This window comes from Mustela erminea, chromosome 13, assembly GCF_009829155.1.
Source record: "Mustela erminea isolate mMusErm1 chromosome 13, mMusErm1.Pri, whole genome shotgun sequence".
NCBI classification, from domain to species: Eukaryota; Metazoa; Chordata; class Mammalia; order Carnivora; family Mustelidae; genus Mustela; species Mustela erminea.
Genome location: NC_045626.1, coordinates 85,017,005 through 85,039,969, shown reverse-complemented (window position 1 = coordinate 85,039,969; position 22,965 = coordinate 85,017,005). Strand labels below are relative to the sequence as shown.

The 22,965-nt window shown below is 49.8% G+C and overlaps 1 protein-coding gene across 5 annotated transcripts in view; it reads left to right on the top strand.

The window, feature by feature from the left end:
* Window positions 1-22,965, top strand: part of CAMKK2 (calcium/calmodulin dependent protein kinase kinase 2) — a 47,695-nt gene that overhangs the window by 16,655 nt on the left and 8,075 nt on the right. For 3 of the 5 annotated variants that reach the window (XM_032309060.1, XM_032309058.1, XM_032309062.1), the window contains exons 3-14: window positions 4,682-4,729; window positions 5,409-5,462; window positions 6,115-6,166; window positions 6,522-6,655; window positions 10,154-10,190; window positions 13,500-13,521; window positions 13,649-13,737; window positions 14,889-15,088; window positions 15,933-15,986; window positions 18,284-18,357; window positions 18,455-18,542; window positions 19,702-19,830. In XM_032309060.1, the coding sequence (XP_032164951.1) occupies window positions 4,682-4,729; window positions 5,409-5,462; window positions 6,115-6,166; window positions 6,522-6,655; window positions 10,154-10,190; window positions 13,500-13,521; window positions 13,649-13,737; window positions 14,889-15,088; window positions 15,933-15,986; window positions 18,284-18,357; window positions 18,455-18,542; window positions 19,702-19,830 (981 nt within the window). The remainder of the gene's footprint in view (window positions 1-4,681; window positions 4,730-5,408; window positions 5,463-6,114; window positions 6,167-6,521; window positions 6,656-10,153; window positions 10,191-13,499; window positions 13,522-13,648; window positions 13,738-14,888; window positions 15,089-15,932; window positions 15,987-18,283; window positions 18,358-18,454; window positions 18,543-19,701; window positions 19,831-22,965) is intronic. The other 2 variants (XM_032309061.1, XM_032309063.1) reach the window with 1 other exon arrangement.

Here is a 22,965-nt window from a genome sequence, read left to right as displayed (position 1 = left end):
AAGCCCAGGTGGGGGTGGGAAATGAGGGTAGAAGAGAAAGACGTCAGCAAAGGGTGCCTGAGGGAATTGGTGTGGCCATACACAACTGGGGCTCCATCTCTGGGGAGCCCTGTTTGACCTGTCCAAAGTTCTCTACCTCAGAGTTATCCTGCCTGAGGGCCAAGGGAGCTGGGCTTTTCATACTGACTCCTGACAGTTGCTGGTGAGGGCTGCTGGGGGCAGGTGACCTGCCCTGAGAGTGGGCACAGCAGCTCGGGGGCCACAGGGAGATGCAGGTGCTGCTGGTTGGAGTTTGGCTGGGGATGGCGGTCAGTGAGAAGCCTCTGGTCCAGCAGCAGGGGGCCAGGCACTGCTCTCTCTCTGCACTGTGTATAAATTTCTCATTTGATCCTTACTGGAAACTTCTGGGAGGTAGGTTAGAACTTAGAGCCCCACTAGGGCTCACCAGGCCCTGAGTGCTCTACCCCTGCCCCCTCTCCCACCCCATCTCCTGCCTCTCTGCTGCCAGCTCACAAGGCTCTGTCCACATTGCCTTCTTTGTATTCCTCAGATATCCATGCTCGTTCCCTCTGTGCTTGGGCCCCCCACCCCCTGTCTTTGCAGGGCTGTCTCCCCTTGACAGCCAAGTTTCAAATCAAATGTCTCCTCCTCTGAAGGACCTCTCTGACCACCCCCTGCAAGCCCCCTCAGCCCCCAGCCCATCTCGCCTGTCACCCTGTTAGCGACACTCATCACCATCTGATTATCTGTGTGTCTGTTGAGTTGTTTTTGGCCTGTCTCCCCAGCTAGAATGTAAGCTCAGAAGGAACAGTCCTGTCCACTGTCATGTTCCCAGCACCTGGCATGGTACCTTGCACATAGTAGGAACACAAAAATATTTGTTGAAGGAATGAATGAATTTAATTGGGAGAAGCATGGGTATCGAGAATGGCCTTTTAAAGGGGCCAGTATTTAACTATATTTTGCGGGCCCGGTAGCACTCGCATAATTGGAGATGGGTATACACAGAGAGTTCACTGCAGGGGAATGCACAGTGTGAGCAAAAGTCCAGGGGTAGAAGGCAGGATGTGGGGGAAAGGTACTCAGGGCTTCAGCTAGATGAAGAATAGGGCCCATGTGAGGAGCACTGTGGCAACAGGGGAGTTTGGGTTTATTTTGCTTAGATTTGAATCAGCCTAGAGAGAGAAAGATATACCGCCCTTCCTCATAGCAGTGACTTTAACATAATAGGGCTTATTTATCATGTAAAATAAATCTGGAGGTAGGCATTTAGGACCTGCGTAGTGGTCCTGTTGTTGTCCTTAAAACCTCATGGTCTCAAGATGGCTGCTGTGACTATAGCCCTCACAGCTTCATTCCAGGCAGGAAGAAGGAACAGGAAGAAGAGCAAAAGTCATCTGCTCTCTTAAGTTAGTCCTTTTTCCTGGAAACTCTACCCAACCACTTCTGGCTTCTCCTGCTACCCAGATCAAAGTGTGGCCACCCCTAGCTATAAGAAAGGCTGGGAAATGCAGTTTTGCAGCCTGAGACATTGCCACCGAGCTATCCATTTATGAGGAAGAAAGGGGAGCCTGGTATTTGGTTGGCAACTAGGCAACTCTGCAAGGTCAGAGGAGTGGAGTCAGAACTTGACCCTGGAAGCATCAGGGCCTGATCTGAGTGGAATCTGGCAGATGAATCTGGAAGATAAACTCAGCAGCGTTTGGGGCTTGGATTAGGGGCAGTGAGACCCATTAGGACAGCTCTGCAGGGCCCCACTTCTGCCTGTCACATCCCTCTAGGACTCAAGGGAATGAAAGCGACACTGGGAAGAAACAGTGGAAGCAACCTAAAATGTTCCCTGGTGAAGGGAGGGCTCTGTGAGCCAAGGAGGGCTTTACAGCAAGTCAAAAGATGCGGGTCTGTGTGTACACTCGGACATGGAACGATCTCCAGTGACGTTGAGTGACAGATGATCTAGTGTGACATCATTTTTGTCTCCCCAAACCCCATCCCAAAACAATGCTCTGTATTTTCAACAGGTGCATGTATGCGTGCATTTACATAGAGAAAGGCCTGGAAGTTTATGCACCAAACTGATGTCAAGGTTCGGGGAAAGGGTTAGAATTGGGGTGGGGGGGTTCAAGGGAAGTGCTGGGCCTATCTGTAGCACTGGAAGTGTTATTTTCTATCATGTTTCTTTTCCCTGTTTTACTTCTTACATCACCTAACATTTTCTCCCTAACTATGTTGAGGTATAATTGAAGTAAACCAAAGTGCACATATTTCAAGTGTACAATACAGTCATTGCTGATGGACACATACGTCTGTGAAATCATTGCCCCAGTCAAGGTCACAGACCTTCCCCTCTTCCCCTTTCCCAGGTACCCGCTGACCTGCTTTTTTAGCATTATAGATTAGTTTGCAAGTTCAAGAACTTTCTGTGAGTGGAATCATCTAGTATGTACTCTTTTTTGGGCTTAGCTTCTTTGATGGCATGATGATGTCGAGACTTGTCTGTGTTGTTACATGCTTCCTTTTCATGGCTAACTAGCATTTCATTATGTGCAATAGACCACTGTTTATTCGTTTACCTGTCAGTGGGCGTTTGAGTCATTTCCAGTGTTCGACTATTAAACTTGAAGCTGTTTCAAACAGCAAGTCTTTGCACGAACACAGGTTTTCACACCTCTTAGATGAACGGGTTGGAGCAGAATGGCTATGTCCTAGAGGAGGTGTTTGTTAACAAACCGCCCAACTGTTTTCCAAAGAGGCTGCACCATTTTATTTTTTTTATTTTTTAATTTTTTCAATTTATTTATTTTCAGAAAAACAGTATTCATTATTTTTTCACCACACCCAGTGCTCCATGCAATCCGTGCCCTCTATAATACCCACCATCTGGTACCCCAACCTCCCACACCCCCGCCACTTCAAACCCCTCAGATTGTTTTTCAGAGTCCATAGTCTCTCATGATTCAGAGGCTGCACCATTTTAAATTCCTGCCGGCAGTGTGCGAAGCTTCTCGATGGCCTGCATTATTCTGACAACACTTGGTATGGTCATTTTTGAGTTTTAGCCAGGCTAATGGGTGTGGTTTTTGTTTTTGTTTTTTTTTTTAATTAAAGATTTTTATTTATTTATTTTACAGAGAGAAATCACAAGTAGATGGAGAGGCAGGCAGAGAGAGAGAGAGAGGGAAGCAGGCTCCCTGCTGAGCAGAGAGCCCGATGCGGGGCTCGATCCCAGGACCCTGAGATCATGACCTGAGCCGAAGGCAGCGGCTTAACCCACTGAGCCACCCAGGTGCCCCATGGGTGTGGTTTTAATTTACATTTCCCTTATGAGTCATGATGTTGAGGCTCTTTTCTTTTCTTTCCTTTTTTTTTTTTTTTTTTAAAGATTTTATTTATTTATTTGATAGAGAGAGAGATCACAAGGAGGCAGGGAGACAGGCAGAGAGAGGAGGAAGCAGGTTCTCCTTAGAGCAGAGAGCCCGATGTGGGGCTCGATCCCAGGACACTGGGATCATGACCTGAGCTGAAGGCAGAGGCTTTAACCCACTGAGCCACCCAGGTGCCCCTGGAGCCTCTTTTCATGTGCTTACTGATCATTTGTATATCTTCTTTTTTTAAATGAGGGTGTTGTTATTGATAAGTTATAAGAGTTCTTTTTTTAAGATTTTATTTATTTATTTGATAGAGAGAGAGAGATCACAAGTAGGCAGAGAGAGAGGGGGAAGCAAGCTCCCTGCTGAGCAGAGAGCCCGATGTGGGGCTCAATCCCAGGACCCTGGGATCATGGCCTGAGCCGAAGACAGAGGCTTAACCCGCTGAGCCACCCAGGCACCCCAGTTACAAGAATTCTTTATCTAACTGGATGCCAGTCTGATGTGTTGCAAATAGTTTCTCTCAGGCTGTGACTTGCCTTTTGTTTCCTTAATAGTGAGTATCTCAAAGAGCAAAAGTTTTTTTGTTTTTGTTTTTTTTTCCCCGAAGAGCAAAGGTTTTAGTTTTTATGAAATTCCGTTTATTACTTATTTCCTTTTATATCTTGTACTTTTTGTACAGAAAGAACTTTTCAGAAACCATTAAGAAACCATTGTCTGCCTCACAGTCACTCAGATTTTCTCCACTATGTCACTTTATGTTTTTGGAGGACAGCATAGTCCTTAGATATGATTATCTGTTTAATTGAAAATCAACATTTTGGGGACGCCTGGGTGGCTCAGTTGGTTAAGCAGCTGCCTTCAGCTCAGGTCATGATCCCAGCGTCCTGGGATCGAGTCCCACATGGGGCTCCTTGCTCCGCAGGGAGCCTGCTTCTCCCTCTGACTCTGCCTGCCACTCTCTCTGCCTGTGCTTGCGTGCTCTCTCTCTCTCTCTGACAAATAAATAAACTCTTTAAAAAAAAAAAGAAAGAAAATCAACATTTTGAAAACACATCTTAAAAATGGGTATAAAAAAACAAACAAAAATGGGTATTAAAAGAGTACATACTGTATGATCACCTTTTTACAATGTACAGGAACTAGGCTTCTAGAAGTCAGGGTAGTGGTCACCCTGGGAGACGCCTCTGGGTGGCTGGGGGAATTTTCTTCCCTGATTTGGGTCCTGATGTATATGTTGTTTTGTGAAAAACATACCAGGAGAGCTGCAGACTTAAAATTCATATTCTGTGTGTTTCTTCTTAACTTTCCAGGATTGTGTACAGCTGAATCAGTACACGCTGAAGGATGAAATTGGAAAGGTAAATATCCCAGGAGCCAGGCTAGTTTTCTTCATCTACCAAAAATGTCTCAGATAGAATGGAGGGCCTGCACTAGAGCTGGGAGTGGGAAGAAGTCCTTCGAGGCGAGATTGTGGGAGGGTTTTGTCATCAGCGGTCCATCTGGCTTATTTTCTTTCTACATCATAATATTAATGTGTTTCCACAAAAGCTCAGACAACTTCAAGGGAATTCCATATCACCAACATTAGTGGTTTTTTTCCCCCCTCTTAGATACTGTCACATCTATTTTTGCTTTTATTTCAGCCAATAGGCAGTAAGTATCTTTGCAGAGGTCAGAAACTCAAATGCCAATAGAAAGCAAGTGAGTAATATAAATGAGCAAATCATGCTAGGGCTAAGGCAGTAGGGAGTGTTGAGGACTGTGGCAAACTGTTAACATGTAGATTATAGGCCCATATGGTAGATCTTCTCATGTTTTTTCATAAGAAGCTGAGAATGTAGATCTTTATATCTGCATCTTTCTGTTTTTAAATGTTGGCAACTAATTCAAACTTTCTAAAAGCTGCCGATGCAACAAAATGTAATTGGAGAGCAGATTTGGCCATTTGGTTGCTTGTTTGCAGCCCCTATATTAGGGTCCTCATTTTGCAGACTGTAACTTCTGGATAGTATGTCATGGGCATCTCCCTTTATTCAGGGCTCCTATGGTGTGGTCAAGTTGGCCTACAATGAAAATGACAATACCTATTACGTGAGTATCCACAGCCCCCTCCCCGCCCTCACCGTTGGCCAAAGTAAAAGCCTCCTTTCCAGAACCTGATTTCCTGGAAGATTTTCTTTGCTCTTGTCTCATTTTATGCTTAGGTCGTTTCATTTTGGGCGTTAGGAGGGAAGTGATGTTCCCATTATAGAGATGTGGAAATGGGGAGGCAAAGTGATTGGCTCAGAAAGAAAGTGGATGCATTCAGCAAATGTCTCATACCTTCACTCTGGGCTCCCATTTCTACATCCTCCATAGCACCAAGAATCAGGTGGTAGTGAGACAAATTGCCCTTGTAGCTGAGGCTTTGGGGTCAGTCTAGTGTGGGTTCAAATTCTGGCTCTCCCATCTGCCACCTGTGTGTCCTTCCTATGTGTCCTTGGGCAAGGACACACAGTTGCATTGAGTCCCAGCCAGGAGAGTAGACCTGGAACCTCAGAAGCACCCTCAGGGCAGGGGGGAATCCTGGCAGTCCAGCCTCCAGGCCACTCGCAGCTGGTCAAGCCACTGTGATGACGAAGTGCTCACTACGTTGTCCCGAAGCCACCCGGGTGCCAAGAGCTTTGGCAGGCCTAGGAGTAGAGGGAGCTTTCCCTCTCCCTTCCTCCATTTTAACCGAGATGCGGGGTCTTTTATCCCACAGGCGATGAAGGTGCTGTCCAAAAAGAAGCTGATCCGACAGGCGGGCTTTCCACGTGAGTTTGGTGGGCCGCACCTTTGCTCTTTGGTGCAGGGTTGGGGCATGACAGAGAAGATCTTGTTGAATGGTGTCCCTTGTAGAGTACCCGGGTAGAGGCCTCAAAGACTCCTGTCACTGTGACCTGGGGTATGGCATGGGAAGGAGGGGACAGAAAGCTGAGCAAGGGGGCTGGGTCTCCAGCCTCACTGAGTGTCAGCAGCAGAGGAGACAGGTGAGAGGAACAGGCTACTTACGGCCCCTGGTGGCGTCAGCCACTCCAGCCCTGCCAAGACCCCCTCCCTTGCGTTTCCCCCCATTTGTAGAGGAAAAGCTCTTTGCCCTGACCCTGGGGTGGTCTGTGTCTCCTCCAGGTCGCCCCCCACCCCGAGGCACCCGGCCAGCCCCCGGCGGCTGCATCCAGCCTAGGGGCCCCATTGAGCAGGTGTACCAGGAAATCGCCATCCTCAAGAAGCTAGACCACCCCAATGTGGTGAAGCTGGTGGAGGTGAGCTGGGGGGGCCAGGGAGGAGGGAGGCGAGAATGGTGGTTGTCTAGGCCCAGCTCTGTTACTACCCAAACGCTGCGCCACTGGTTTCTAGGGAGACCCAGGCCAGGTTAAGCCGCTGTTGGAGGACCGAGTACTAGTATTGCTCCAGGTTCTTTCATGTTATCCTCACCCTTCCCTAAGACTATTAGTCCCAATTTACAAATGAGGACATTGAAGGTCAGAGGGCTACTAAGACGTGTCCTTTATCCATTTTTATCTTTGGATCTGGTTCCGTTCCTCCGTGTTATATGTGCTTTTAGCACAAAGGCAACCATATGCATGTAAACAAATGGGTATGCCTGTGTTCTAATAAAACTTTATTTACAAAAAATAAGCAGAGGGCCAGATTTGGCTTGTGTGCTGTATTTTCCATCCTCTGTTCTAGATCAGCAGTTCTCACAGTTTTTGGTCTCAGGATTCCTTTATGTGCTTCAGAATTATTGAAGACCCCAAAAAAGTTTTGCTTATGTGGGTTGTATTTATTATTATTTGCCATAGTAAGATTTAAAACTGAGAAGCTGAAAAATTATTTATTAATTCATGTAAAAACAACAGAAGTTCCATTATATATTTTTATGAAAAATAAGCATATTTCCTGAAAAAATTTACATTTTGTTTATTTATTTTTATTTATTATTTTGTTTTAAAAAGATTTTTACTTATTTATTTGACAGACAGATTACTAGTAGGCAGAGAGGCAGGCAGAGAGAGAGGGGGAAGCAGGCTCCCCGCTGAGCAGAGAGCCCGATGCGTGGCTCATGACCAGGATCATGACCCGAGCCGAAGGCAGAGGCTTTAACCCACTGAGCCACCCAGGCGCCCCTACATTTTATTTTTTTTTAAATATTTATTTGTTTATTTGAGAGAGAGAGAATGGAAGAGAGCAAGCATGGTGGGGAGGAGCAGAGGGTGAGGGAGAGATAGTCCCAAGCCGACTCTGCACTGAGCGCGGGGCCCGACTCAGCGCTGGATCCCGGGATCCTGAGATCAGGAGTCGGATGCTTAATGGACTGTGCCACCCAAGCATTTTACATTTTTGTAAATTTTTGTTGTTGTTAACATCTGGCTTAATAGAAGATGGCTGGATCCTTGTATCTGATCTTGCTTTTAGCCTATGGTGACTTTGCGTGCCATGTGGTTTCTTGTTTCTCTACTAGGAAAGGGTGAGAGTAGAAAGGGCAACTATTACCTTAGTTTTATTTATTTTACTACTACTATTATTATTTTAAAGATTTTATTTATTTACTTGACAGAGAGACACAGTGAACAGTGAGAAAGGTAACACAAGCAGGAGGAGTGGGAGAGGGAGCCCAGGCTTCCTGCTGAGCAAGGAGCCCAATGCAGGGCTCGATCCCAGGACCCTGGGATCATGACCTGAGCCAGAGGCAGAGGCTTTAACCCGCTGAGCCACCCAGGCACCCCTGAAGGCAGACGTTTAATGGCTGAGCCACCAGGCGCCCCTATTTTTTTTTTTTTTTTTTAAAGATTTTATTTGTTTATTTGACAGACAGAGATCACAAGTAGGCAGAGAGGCAGGCAGAGAGTGAGAGAGGGAAGCAGGCTCCCTGCTGAGCAGAGAGCCTGATGCGGGACTCGATCCCAGGACCCCGAGATCATGACCTGAGCCGAAGGCAGCGGCTTAACCCACTGAGCCACCCAGGCGCCCCAGCGCCCCTATTTTTTTTAATAAGATTTTGTTTTTATTTATTTGAGAGAGAGGGAGAGAAGAGAGAGCATGAGCAGAGAAAGAGGGGGAAGCAGGCTCCCCACTGAGCAGGGAGCCTGATGCAGTGCTCCATCCCAGGACCCTGAGATCATGACCTGAGCCAAAGGCAGATGCTTAACCAGTTGAGCCACCCAGGTGCTACTTACCTTAGGTTTAGTGTGAAAATCGTTTTGACCTCATAAACTCCCTAAAAGCATCTTGGGGATCCCTAGAAGTTCCCAGATCACATTTGGGGCACCTCTGGCCTAGATGACAGGATTTATAAATGGCATGTGATCAAGTATGTAATTGGGTGGGTGTTGGAGGTAGTGCTGGAGCATGGCTTGCAAGCAGCCCACCAGCCCAAGCAGCGGAGAAAGGCTTCTCATGGGAAGGGATGTTTGAGATGACCCTGGTTGTTCCCTGGATGGAGATAATAGGGAAAGGACAGGGAAGAAGCCACAGGGCAGTGGGATGGAACAGCATGTGCAAAGGGCCAGTGTCATCTGAGGGTACTCGCCTGCCCTTTGATGGGTGTGAGGGTTAGCAGCCATGCCCTCCTGGGTCTTGTCCAGTGTGGGCTCTAGGTATGCCATGCCCTGCGTCTGACTCTCTCGACAGGGTAAGGCTTAGGGGCTCTAGGTGGGCTGCCCTGGGCCTCTGCCTAGGGTGCATCTCGTTCTTAGAGCTCTCGTCCTGTGGATCTTGGTTGACTGGGGAAGGTGAAGATGATGTGGAAAGAGGCAGGAGAGAAGGAGAAGGTTGGTGGCTGCTGGCTGCCTCCACCTGTGACACTGAGTTTCATAGTCTCAGGTCGCTGATGCTGAAGTCAGCCATCTTGGAGGAAACTCAAGGACACTTGGTTAGCAAGTGGCTCTGGGTCCTGGTGGGATCTCCCTGGCCCCCACTGCCCTGTGGCTTCTGACCTGTCCACCCAAAAAGACTGGTTGCCAGCCTGCCTCTTGGACAGACCTCAGACATTCCTCAGATGGACATGGACATTCAGGCATTTCCTGAGCACGGACTATGGGCCTTGTCTTGTACAGGGCACCACGGAGGCAACTCCGGTAGATACAGCCGTTTGTAGAGAGGGACAAGATAGACATAAGTGACAAGCTGAAAGCATGGTGGCTGTGAGAGGAGGAGGAGGACATGCCATGGTGGTTCCAGGCAGGGGGACGTCCTTTCTTAAGGGGTCAGGAGGTTGGGGGGCACTTCACGGAGGAGTTGGAAGAGCCCAGACAGGACTTGAATTTTTACCCTGAGGATCAGTCTGCTGTCTCCTGGGGATTCTTACTGAAGCTGAGACATTTCCCCAGGGAGGGATTTTTTTTTTTTAAAGTGCTTTTTTATTTGTTTTGTTTTGTTTTTGAGTAATTTCTCCTCTCCATGTGGGGCTCAAACTCATGACCCTGAGATCAAGAGTTGCTTGCTTGACGGACTGAGCCAGCCGGGCACCCCCATTTCTTAGGGGAGGAATCCCCCCCCCCCCTTTTATAACCTCTTTTCTAGATGTCTTGGACCCTTGAGGATTGGGTTAGAAGGTGCCTATTTTCCAGATGGCCATTTGGATCGTGCACACTGGGTTTTTTCCTGTGCCCTTCATCTTGACCAGGAAAACCAGCGGAAAGAACCGCCCTCCTGTTGGCAAGTGCAGTCATGTGGATGCTTCCTCCCTGCTCATATCATTTCTCTCTCTTCCTCTCCCCTGCTCCTCATCTCCGGCCTGTTCCGTGTGGCTGTGCCAACAGGTCCTGGATGACCCCAATGAGGACCATCTGTACATGGGTAAGAGAGCCCTTGCCGTCCGGTGTCTTGGCTCAGGCAGCTGAACCTGCAAAAGCCCAGGGGTCCTCGCCAGCATTCCCTGTCCCTGCCATCTCCCGCCAGAGCTGGGCCCCACAGTGAGCCCCACCGGAGGCTGCAGCTCTGGTTTGAAGCAGAAGGTGGAAGGGAGTGCTTGCTGGGACTTTCTCTGGAGGTCCTATTCATTCACTTGCAAATACTTATAGAGCGCATGCTAATGCTGGGTATGTTCTAGGCACTAAGGATGCAGTGGTAGATGAGAATGTTGTGGGTCCTGCTCTTGTGAAGCTGATAATTCTAGTCAGGGAATAAACCAGTTAACCTCAGATTGATCCTCTGAAGAAGGTTAAATAGGAACCTTAGAGAGAGGGATTGAGGGCCACTTCACATATGAGGTGATGATTTGGCACCTGAATGTCAAAGACACCGTCCTATTACATGTGGGGAAGAGCATTCCTGGCAAAGGTGCAGGTGCAAAGGCCCTGAGGCTGGTGAGAGCTTAGTGTTTGAGGAAAATGTGGCCTTGACAGAGGAAACCAGGGAGAGGGGATGGGGATGAGGATGAAGAGCCTGAGGCCATGGTGGGGCACGTGCAGCCTTGGAGGGCACTGCACAAAGAAATGAAAGGACGCAGGTGTTCCCTCAGAGACCTGATTTTTTAAAAATTGGAGAGGACATGAGGTAGCCCTCTGTCACCTCAGAGCGTAGATACTGATGAAAGAAGGAAGGGCAGGACTTCCAAACAGGACATTAGGATTTTGAATTAGGATTCAAAACTAGATAGCAGACTGGGCCCGGGAATGCATGATAGGTCACGTGTCCTTGCAATATGACATGGATGGGTGTTCAAATGAGCCTATACATTTTGAGTGGGTACAGAGGACAGTGGGAGGGGTATCGAGGAGGTGAGGGGAGTGGGCACAAGCCAGCCTGGAATCCAGAAGTCTGCTGGATGTGCGCGGGGATGATCCTTTGTTGCACAAGGAGTGATTATGTGGGGTCTGGTTTGAAAACAGTTCAGAGCTCACTTTCTCCTCAGTTGCTATGGTTCAGTTCCAAGGACGTGTTGTAGCTTAGAACATGTTATTTTTCATTCCCCGCTCCTCTTCCCTGCCTCGGGTTTTTATTCTTTTTTCTTTTTTTTTCCTAAAGATTTTATTTATTTGTTAGACAGAGAGAGATCACAAGTAGGCAGAGAGGCAGGCAGAGAGAGAGAGGGAGGCAGGCTCCCTGCTAAGCAGAAAGCCTGATGCGGGGCTCGATCCCAGGACCCTGGAATCATGACCTGAGCTGAAAGCAGAGGCTTGAACCCACTGAGCGACCCAGGCGCCCCTCAGGTTTTTATTCTGACAGATGTTAAGCCTCTGCAGAAAAGTTGGAAGAATAGTACAATAAGTCCCTGTATACCTCCCACCCAGATTCCACAGTTAATAATGTTTGTCAGATTTGCTTTATTTGCCTACCCACCCACCCATCCATTTCTATATTATTTTTGATGAACTATCCAAAATGTAAAGTAGCAGACAGACATCTTGATACTTCAGCCCCTGAGTACTTCAGTGTGTGTCACACATAGGGACGTTCTTCTGTGTGATCACAATACCATGATTACATCTGAGAAAGTTAACACCAGTTCCCTAAGAGATCTAATGTACATTCCATGTTCAAATTTTAGAAACTCATTTTTTTTTTCCCAGTTAGTTTGTAAATTTTAGAACTTATAAAATCTTCCTATGGAAACAATTTAGAAGCTACACAGCAAATAACATCACATATGTTAAATTTATCTATTTTTTTAAAAGATTTTATTTATCTTTTGAGAGCGAGCGGCCATGAGCAGGGGGAGTGGCAGAGGAAGAGGGAGAAACAGATGCCCTGCTGAGCATGGAGCCCGATGTGGCCTCCATCCCAGGACTCCGGGATCATAACCTGAGCCGAAGGCAGATGCTTAACTGACTGAGCCACCCAGGCGCTCCTAGATAGGTTAACTTTAAAAAAATTACGTGAGAGAGAGCCTGAAAACAGACCTGTTTCAATAGGCTAGCTTCCTCCAATGCCAATACAAGTGACCGTGCTTGGGAGGAAGCACAGAAATTCATGAAGCACCTCTGGAAAGTTAAGTCTTCCATGACCAAGGTGGGATAGGCCAGAGCTGAAAGGACCAGCGCTCCTGTCTGTGGAAACCTTCCCTTCAGTGCCATTGCCTTTTTATTTTTTTTTAAAGATTTTTATTTATTTATTTGACAGAGATCACAAGTAGGCAGAGAGGCAGGTGGCGGGTGGGGGGGAAATAGTCTCCCCACTGAGCAGAGAGCCCAATGCGGGGCTTGATCCCAGGACCCTGGGATCATGACCTGAGCCGAAGAAGAGGCTTTAACCCACTGAGCCACCCAGACGCCCCTCACCTCAGTTTTTAAAATGGGAAGAACAAAACCAAACCAACAACAAAAGCCTGTGCAGTTCCCTGGACAGAGCTTATCTAATACTTGGTGGTTTGGAGCAGGGGTTCCCCGCACATACAGTGCTGGGAAGGAGCTGGCAGGGTGGGAGGCATTTGCATGTCGTGCATGAATGTGTCAAGAAAAGGCCCTGTTTAGGAATCGTGGGATGAGCTGGCCTTTGAGGTGCTGAAGAAATCTCCACCCCCTCCCCACCCCCCTTCAAGTCTTGTTTTGGATTGGGAGTCACAGGAAACAGTCTGAGGCCCAGCTGACCGCAGAGCATTGAGGAGTTGGAAGAATCTATAAGGTTCTCCGTCTGTGGCCTGACACAGCCTGGCAATGTGGAGGATATGGGAAGGATTGTTGAAACATGTTCTTGTTTCTTGAATCAAAACTTTGCTAGGGTCCTGAAGACCTCTGGGGCTCCCTCTTTGTGCCTAAGTAAACAGATGTTGGGTTGTGTCCCCATAGACCTGTTCTATGGCATCAGGTGGCTGGAACCTGGGTGTGACTAAGAGAACATAGTTTAGTATCAGTTGTGTCCCTGGAATCTCCAAGGTATGAGTGGAGAGAAGAAAGGATCCCATGAGCCATCCCCACCTGTCTCCTGTCTCCCTGCTTTGTTTTCCCTGGCCAGGGGGTCCTTGGCTGTTTTGAGGACTAAAAATATAGCCAGACCCGGGAGCACCTTGCAGGACCTTGACCAGCTTTGGCTCAGTGGATTGTTCCTTTCTCCAGCCCCAGTACTAGTTTCTGTGCTTCTTGGTGTTCTATGGGCGATTGGGGAGGAGGAGGAAGATGGATTTCCAATTTCCCAATGTAACAGTTGACCCCCTTCTCTTCCCTGCAGTGTTTGAACTGGTCAACCAAGGGTGAGTATCCCGTTGTCCTGGCAGGTAGGATGCCTGAAACTTCTCAAGCTGCAGAGCTTCTCAAGGGAGGCAGTGCTTGGTTCTGCTGGTGAGAGAGGGTGTCTGCTTTTGCTTTGTGACCCTCCAGGCCTGTGATGGAAGTGCCCACCCTCAAACCACTCTCCGAAGACCAGGCCCGTTTCTACTTCCAGGACCTGATCAAAGGCATAGAGTACCGTAAGCGGGGGCCTGTGGGAGGATTCTCACCCGGGGGTGGTTAGCATCCCAGCTAGCGGATGGCAAGTGGGAAAGTGGAATTTCCCTCCTGGAGTGCAAGCAGCAGGTGGGTGGGAAGCAGAATCGTCTGAAATGCAGTCTTGGACAGCTGTAGAAAGCTATGCTCCCGATGAACAGAAACACTTCTTTCTGCCACAAAAATTTAAGAGTCATATTGATAATGATTGTTTGCCCCAGGACTTTCTTTGTATACCAGGTGCTGTTAGGGGCTGTATTTGCATTGTCTTTTATACCCAGCAACCCTGGGTTGGGGATCCTGTTAATCTCCTGTTACCTTAGTTTTCTCATCTGTAAAATGGGAATAAAGCATCTCTCACCAGGGTGGAAATCAGCCAGTACATATCAGTAGTTCTGACTGACAGGTGTCCTTTCTGCTTCTGGTTGTAAAACATTTTGTCTCTTCCCCTTGCCCCTCGTTGGGAGATTTAAATGGGGAAAATGGGAACCAGTTAACACAGGGCTAGGCCCGAAGTGGGGCACTCAACAAAGGGAGCTGGTGCCCCTATTACTGGTATCATCGTCGTCACCACCAGCAGCAAAGAAATGCAGTTGGGCCTTCCAGACCATAGGAAGAGAGACCATGTCCTCTCCCATAGGTTGACATCCAGGCAGGAAGGAGTTAATGAAGTCCCCAGTCCTACCTTGTGGTCCACACTTCCACTGGACCCGCTCCAGTCATTGTTGGTGTGGTGAACAGGTTGAGTGTTGGCATTAGTAAACGAAAATGTGTTTGTCACAAGTCGGGAGGCTTCTAGCTGGAAGCCAGCCAGGCTCAACAAAAACACTCCAGGGACCGTCGTCCCCCATGACTTAGAGTAGAGCAGGTGGTTACTAACTGTTATTGTCAGTTGATGTTTCACTCCTTATTTTTGAAGATGGGGTAACTTCCTTAAACAAACTCCCCCCACCCCTTATCTCTCAAAGCTGTGCTTGGTTCTGCTGGTGAGGGTATATAGGTTTGGGAGGATAAGGCTGGGAAGGGCTTGGGGGCCGGGTCAGTGTCTGTGTTTCTGGGCTCTGGGGGCTGCGCAGAGCTTCTCACATGGTTCTCCGGCCCCCTCTCCCCCATCTGGTGTCCACCCCACGCCCAGTGCACTACCAGAAGATCATCCACCGGGACATCAAACCTTCCAACCTGCTCGTGGGAGAAGATGGCCACATCAAGATTGCCGACTTTGGTGTGAGCAACGAGTTCAAGGGCAGCGATGCGCTCCTTTCTAACACCGTCGGCACGCCCGCCTTCATGGCGCCGGAGTCACTCTCGGAGACCCGGAAGATCTTCTCTGGGAAGGTAGGTGTGGACCTGTCCGAGATGATGAGTTCTGCTTGTGATCGGGTCCTTTCCCTTTAAATGGCAAAAATCGCACCCAGACTGGCTTAAACAACGAATCCACTGGATCTTGTAGATGAAGAGTGGCTTCCGGTTTGGCTAGATAACCGGATTCCCACAAGAATCTATCTCTCCATCTTTCAGCTGTTTTCTTGAATTGGTTTCCTGCCCAGGTGGGTGGGTACCCTCAGTTCCAGGCTCCTCCCTATCAGCTTACCTACCTCGGTAGAAAGAGCATTCTTCTTTCTGAGGAGCCTTCGGAAAAATCTCGGGATTGGCTGTGATTGGCTCAGCCCGGCTCAATCCTTGAGCCAAGCATTGTGGCGGGCGGCGGGGAGTCGTGCTCTCATTGGTCAGGCCTGGGACATGCGCCTATCCTTAAGCCAATCACTATGGCTGGTGGGAATGAAGCTCTTATTGGCCGGGCTTGGGTCATGTGCTCACCCAGAGGCCAGGAGCAGGATCCGGAATCAGAACTGGGTGGTTTCTCAGAAAAAAGCTGAAGGATTTTTTTTTTTTTTTTTAAGATTTTATTTATTTATTTGACAGAGAGAGATCACAAGTAGGCAGAGGCAGGCAGAGAGAGAGAGAGGAGGAAGCAGGCTCCCTGCTGAGCAGAGAGCCCGATGCGGGACTCGATCCTAGGACCCTGAGATCATGACCTGAGCCGAAGGCAGCGGCTTAACCCACTGAGCCACCCAGGCGCCCCAAAGCTGAAAGATTTGATTTCGTTTTTGGCTGCGCAGGAGCCGTAGACAACCCTCGCTGCTTCTTGGCCCCTTACACGAAGCTCTTTCTCTTGCAGGCTTTGGATGTCTGGGCCATGGGCGTGACGCTGTATTGCTTTGTGTTTGGCCAGGTAACGGGGTGGGGTGTCCTGTCTGCTGAGGGTCGCTGGGCAGCCCCGGTGGGTTAATAGTTACCCTTACGGGGGGACAGTACTTAGTCATTGAGTTTACCACAGTTACACCTGAATGTGAAAAAAAGATGCTTGTCCAAATGTGCATACCTGTATAGAATAGTCCTGTCTGTGGGAAATGATCTGTTAACACGAAGGATTGACAGAAGCTCTAGAGGTTGTAAATAGTTGATGGGTTTGGCGCAAGGATGACAGATGCGCTACCTCTCTCCCCACTCCGACTCCCCAGACAGACATCACAAGTCAATAGCCGCTGGCACCCTTTCTTCCTGAGCCCAGGGCTGCTTTGATGTTCCTCTCAGCAGAGTGTGTTCCCAGAAGCAGCTGTTGGGGGGACAGAACTGGAATGGGCGTGAAAACCCATTTGGCGTTATTGACCGAGGGAATGCGGTCTCATCTCTTTGTCGATGTTCTTTTGTTGTCTCTTATTATTATGTTTAGGAACTTTGGTTTTTTATTCTGAAGTTCATATTAAATTATGTGAACAGTAGAAGCACAGATTTTTCATTTTCATGAACTTGTGCTTTTATGGAGGAAAGCTTAAGAAACCGGTCTCATGGTTTATAATGTCTTCCCCACCAATATTTGATGAAATTTTCAATCCTATAGCAAAGTTGAAATGACTGCAGGAAACACCCACACAGCCACCAGCTGTTTCTGCCATCAGCATTTCACTGTATTGGTTTTATCACAAGTCTATCCATCTTCAACCTGTCTTTATTTTTTTTTACACATTCCAGAGTAAGTTGCTAACATCTCTACACTTCCTTCCAGACGCTGCTTCAGAATGTAGTCATTAGCTAGAGCTCAGTATTTGTTTGTTGTTGGTTTTTTTTTTTTCCTTTTTGGAGTAAAATTGACATATAATGAAATATACAGATCTGAAGTGTACTGGTTAATGAGTTCTGTCAGATGCATACACCTGTGTAATCCTAACTCTTAATTCAAGTTACTGCTCTTTTTTTTTTTTTTAAGATTTCATTTATTTATTTGACAGTCAGAGATCACAAGTAGGCAGAGAAGCAGGCAGAGAGAGAGGAAGGGAAGCAGGCTCCCTGCTGAACAGAGAGCCCGATGCAGGGCTCAATCCCAGGACCCCAGGATCATGACCTGAGCCGAAGGCAGAGGCTTTAACCCACTGAGACACCCAGATGCCCCCCAAGTTACTGCTTTTAATGAAAGAATTTTCCTTGGACGGGAGAGGACCAGGTCACATTCTGTGACTTTTTCCCACATTCTGAGCATCCCATATAAAAGTTCCTTTTCTGGCACCATACCTGAGTTCCTCCCAGGTCTGTTCCACCACCGAGAAGTACTGATTTGTCACCTGGGAAGTGGCATGTGAATGGGCATCAGAGTAAAAATCCCAGCTTTATGCTTCCCAGGACATGTGACTTCTCTGTTCTTCTGTCTTTATCTTTTCTGTAAAATGAGAAGAATATTTATGATTTCTTAAGGCTCTGAGAGGATCAGCAGATATAATTCAAGCATTCATTAATTCAACAAGTATTTATCAAACCCCTACTTTGCACCAGGGGTATTCCTGGGCACTGGAGAAACGGCAGGAAGCAAGACCAGCAACAATCTCCCTGCTCTCTTAGAGCTGATGTTCCCCTGCGGGAGCTAAACAGTAAATGAATACAAATGGAACATAACATCCAGATCGGTGCTCTGAGGAGAAATCACATGGCAGCAGGTGGGGGGTGGTCTGCTTTAGAAAGGGGCTCAGGAAGGCCTCCCTGAGAAGGTGAGCTTTGATCAGATACCTGAGTGATGGGGGAAAACGAGCCATGCAGTTGTTGGTGGGAAGAACTTTACAGGCAGAGGGAACAGCCAGTGAAGATTGGTCCTGAGAAACCTCTGTCCAGGGCCTGGCCCAGGTTAAGGCCCCACGAATAACTGCCTTCGCCCCTACATCTTAGATATTGTTCTTAGTATTATTACTGTTCACCCAGCAGGTGGGGCTATCTCTGGGTGGAGGAGTCTTTGCTTTTGTATAAGTAGGTAAAGTAAAGCACAGCTGCTGAGGAAAGCCACAGTGTGGTTGGGAGGGGCTCTAGCCCTTCTAGAAGGACATCCCTGGTTCTTCTAGCCTTGTGGCATGGGAACTGCTCCCTCACTAGAGTGGGCTCCTGGGCATTTATTCCTCTGCTGTAACCCACATGGAGTGATGCCAGCCTATGCAGGACTGATGTGGCTCCTTCAGTGGCCAGTCTGTCCCTGACCTCTTTTTGTAGTGCCCATTCATGGACGAGCGGATCATGTGTTTACACAGTAAGATCAAGAGTCAGGCCCTGGAGTTTCCAGATCAGTGAGTATTGCCTTTCTGTCCCAACTCACCTTCCTCTCCAAGACCTTGGCGGTCCTGGGTGTGTGTCCCACCCTGTAATGTGTCTTCCATCCCCCAGGCCCGATATAGCTGAGGACTTGAAGGACCTAATCACCCGCATGTTGGACAAGAACCCGGAATCAAGGATCGTGGTGCCAGAAATCAAGGTACCTGAGGGCCACCACTCTCCATGGGGTGTGCACCAGGGGCCAGGCCTGTGTCCTCTGCTTGGAATTGTTTGGCTCAACCCTGCCTCGGCCGGGCCCCACGCCTCTCTGTCCACAGCGCTGCGCCCTTCTTGGCACTGTTAATCCTCCCATGCCCTGGGCCTCTGGGCTGCTGAGGGCTGGTGGTGGTGGGAGTTGGGGAGGAGGATTTGGACTTGCGTTAACTGTGATTGTGGCAGTGGGATCTGCTGCCAGTGGGGCAGCTGGTGCTCACTCCAGTTGGCTTGGGCTGATGGCATTCACCCTCCCTGGACCAGACCAGACTGGGGTCTCTGTGTGCTCCACACCCTGGCTGCCGAGGTCCTAGATCCTTTCCTTGGCCCTGCCCATCCCTTTGAGAAATCTCAGCGGGGATGGGAGGAAATTAGTGAGCAGGTTGACACCGTTTCCCTGGCCTGCTGAATTCCATCCTTTTGCAGAAAGCACTGTTAGGAGAGAGCCCTGTGCATCCCCTACACCCTGACCAGTGCCACATGCACACATCTGACTCTTTCAGAAATCCAGAGGTTTGCTTCAGGAGCTCCTAGGCATCTAGTTAACTAGGATTTGAGGAGGAGGAGGACAGATGGCTCCAGATAGGGACTTGGACCCCAGGGATGATGGCGGGATGGGGAAGATCCCCGCCCGGGTCCTCTCCTGACTGTGTCCTTCTAACTGGTCTCACTGTACCTCCCTAAGCCTCTCTTTCCCCTTCTGTGAAATGGGGACGGTCTGCTTGCTCTCAGCAGAGCCTTTCAGGGGCATCAGGGAAAGTTGCTGAGGGGTGATGGGTGCTCCTTGGGCAACCATACAAGGCAGATGTCAAATTCTGGTCACTTCTGCCAAGACCTGGGCCAGATGGAGAGTGCGGTCTGGCGCACATCCCGGCCTGGTGGCTCCCTCCCATTCTCTGTTTCCGTCTTTTCCACGTTTCCTTGCATCTCGCTCACCCCCACCCTCTGCCTGGCTTGCCAGCTCTCTTGCATGCCTGACCTCAGGCCGCCACCTCTGCCCTTGCGCATTCCCTCCCTGGCTCCGCTCACTGGCAGGGCCTTGGTGTCTCCCTCTGGCCTTTGGGAGCCAGTCGCCTGCCCCTCACCCCTCCTGTCATTCGTTGAAGCTGCACCCCTGGGTCACGAGGCATGGGGCGGAGCCGTTGCCATCGGAGGACGAGAACTGCACGCTGGTCGAGGTGACCGAAGAGGAGGTCGAGAATTCGGTCAAACACATTCCCAGCCTGGCAACCGTGGTAAGGCGGGCCGAACCACTGACCGAGAACAGGGACAGCGTGAGGTGGGCCGGCAAGGATGGGCCGGGACACAGGCAGGCAGCCAAGAAGCAGACGCTGGGCCTGAGAGTCACGGGATGGCCGGGTCTGTCCCTGACTCAAAGCCTCCAGGTTCTGGGCCTTAGTCACACAGCAGGCCAGGAGGCCCCTGCATCTTGTAGTTTTAGTTCTGTCTACAGGCAGATTCTTTGTGACTATAGGGAGGGGTAACTCCTTCTGCTCTTCCTGGATTTCCTGCTTTCAGAGTATGACAGGGCGAGGAGAAGGACCAGCGCAGGTGCCAGGGGCGGAGCTGGAGCCGAGGTCTCTAAGATGGAATTCCCACCTGGCTGGATCTTCGGTCTCCTGAGAGGATGGCTTAGCCTGCCTCACATCTGCCGTGTGGGCAGCTCCCAGGGCTAGGGGCAGGAGCTCCCAATTCATGTGCTTTTATGGCCTTGTGTTTGGGTCCTGACCTAGGAAAAAGGACCAGAACTTGGAGTCCTCAAGCTTAACCTTGGAGACTCTGGGAGTCCCTCACTTGCCAGTCCCCTACCCAGGAGGGCATCTGGCTCCAGGAACGAGACTAGGACTCTCAAGGTCCTAGGGGCCAGGCGGCAGAGTCCAGTTGGCCGTCCCTCTAAGGCCACCGTGAAAGCCCTGGGCTGCGTTTGGCTACCGCTGGCTCCAGCAGGCAGGCAGGGCCCTAGGCTCTGGGAGGAGCTGGTGAGACTTTCCACAAAGACACAGTGTCTGGCCTCAGGTGACTGCTCCTGTGGGAGCCCAAGTGCTGGCTCCTTCTCTCCCAGCTTTGCGCGTCTCCCTCCTGCTTCCCCACACACTTTTCTCTCTCCTTCTTCCAAAACCTGAGCCCCCGTGGTGGGGCATCCATTCACATCTCCCTCCTCCCGCCCCGCCTGGGGCCTCTGCATGGCCTTCACGTTAAAACTCACCCACACTCACTCAGTCTTTCTCATCCATGTCCTGCACCCACAGTGCGGGAGGCAGCTGGTGTCCGACCCAGGTGCCCACCGCAGGTTATTCTGTTCTAGGCTCAGGGTGTTCTTAGGAGGTCTCTGATCCTAGAGGTCTGGGAATAGGGGTTCCAGGGATGAGCAAAACCAACATGGTGTGCCTGGTGGTCTTGGAGAGGCGGATGCTGGGCAAACAACCAACAAAACACAGGGGCTGCAAGGTGTATCCCTAAGGGGGGCCACGGAGCCCTAAGAGGGGGATGTGGCCAAGGTGATGGGTTGGAGAAGTCGTCCTGGAAGGAGTGACTAGATACTGAGTGGATGGCAGGGTGTTCCTGGCTGAGGTGGTATTGCGTAAAGGGTGTTTCTGGCAGAGGGGAGAGCAAATGTGATCCTCTGCTCAGAGGAAGCTCGGCCCACAAGAAGCTTCAAGAAAGCCAGGGCCACTGAGGCAGGGCAAGGAAGGTGGGGGGAAGGTGGCCCTGGGAATCTGGGCAGGAGGTGGGGCCAGACCACCCAAGACATGAGGCCACAGCAGAGATTTAGATCTTGGTCCCAAGAGGGGTGGGGAGCACCTGTAGGGTTTAAATCGGGGGAGTAGCCCCATCACAGTTGGCCTTGGAAAGATCCCACGTGGAAAATGGAATGTGGGCACCAGGGAGGAAATGGGGGCTGCTGCAGCCATCTGAGGGTGGGGGCGAATGTGGGGAGGTCCAGGTCCACTCACCCAGTGTGTGTCAGGCACAAGGTCACAGAGATGCTCAAGGTACGGCCCAAGCCCTTGTGGGGCTCTTGGCCTTGTAAGAAAGATGGAGGGGAAAAAAATCACCCTCCTTTGCTCTCACACGGTGACAGGCTTGTGCAGAGGAGGGCAGAGGCAGAGCCTCTTCTGCTGGGTCCTGAGGGCTGGGATAGCTGACAAGGCCACAGGAGGGGCAGGACAGGTGGTCTTGTCGGGGGACAGGGAGTGGGGTGGGGAGCGACACCTGCAGAGGCATGGAGGAGGAAATGGTATGCTCCTGGAACCACAGACCACAAGCCATGGCCAGGGAGGGACGGGGAGTGCCTTGCGTGGGGGGGTCTAAGTCAGTGGCTTTCTTTTTTTATGACATAGAACTTGTGTGTTGTAAAACAAACCGTTTTAAAGTGAGCAATACAGTGGCATTTATTACATTTACAATATTGGGCAACCATCACCTCTGTGCTTCTGAAACATTTTCACCCCCCCCCCACCCCAAGAAACCCTGTACCCATTAACAGTCACTCTGTTCTCCTTTGCCCCAGCCCCTGGCAACCCCCGGTTGGTTTTCTGTCTCTGGATTTGCCACTCCTGGGCATTTCATGTCAGTGGAATCACGCAGTATGGGGTCTCCTGTGTCTGATCTCTTTTACTCAGCGCGGTGTTTCTGAGGTTCATCTGTGTTGGAGCGTGCTGTTCCTTTTCCTGGCTGAATAACACACCATTGTACGGCTAGGCCACATTTCGTTTATCCGTTTTTGAGATGATGGGTGTTTCCACCTTTTGGAACGTCACTGTTTTTGTTTTGTTTTTTTAAAGATTTTATGTATGTATGAGAGAGAGAGAGTGCACACAAGCGGGGGGAGGGGGCAGAGGGAGAAGCAGACTCACCTCTGGGCTTGATCCCAGGACCCCAAGATCATGACCTGAGCTGAAGGTACACTTAACCGACTGAGCCACCCAGGCACCGCTGTCCATGTTTTTCTGAATACTTAGATTTCTTCTTAGTAGCAGACACATAAAACAATTCAGAAGCTCTGTCAACATGGAAAATAGCTTGAAGAGGCACCATGTTCTGCTGGAGGGGGTGGGGGCCGGCACCTCCTAGGCTGGGGTCTTTTCCTTATTCCTTCAGAGGATGCAGCAGCCAAAAGCATCACCAAAAACATCTCATTCACTCCCTTGCTCCAGAATCGTCCTTGGCCCTCTGGCCAGCGGCAGGATAAGTTCCAGAGTCCTGTGGGTGAAAGGTTTTGTCTGAGAGTGAGGGAATCAGGTCTGGGCTTTGGAGAGGACCTGATTGGGAGGCAGAGGGAAGCTGAGTAGGGGCCATGGGACAGGATGAGGGACTGGTACCTTTTCCCAAGGGATCAGGCAGGTCTCTGCCAACCAAGCTGGGGACCC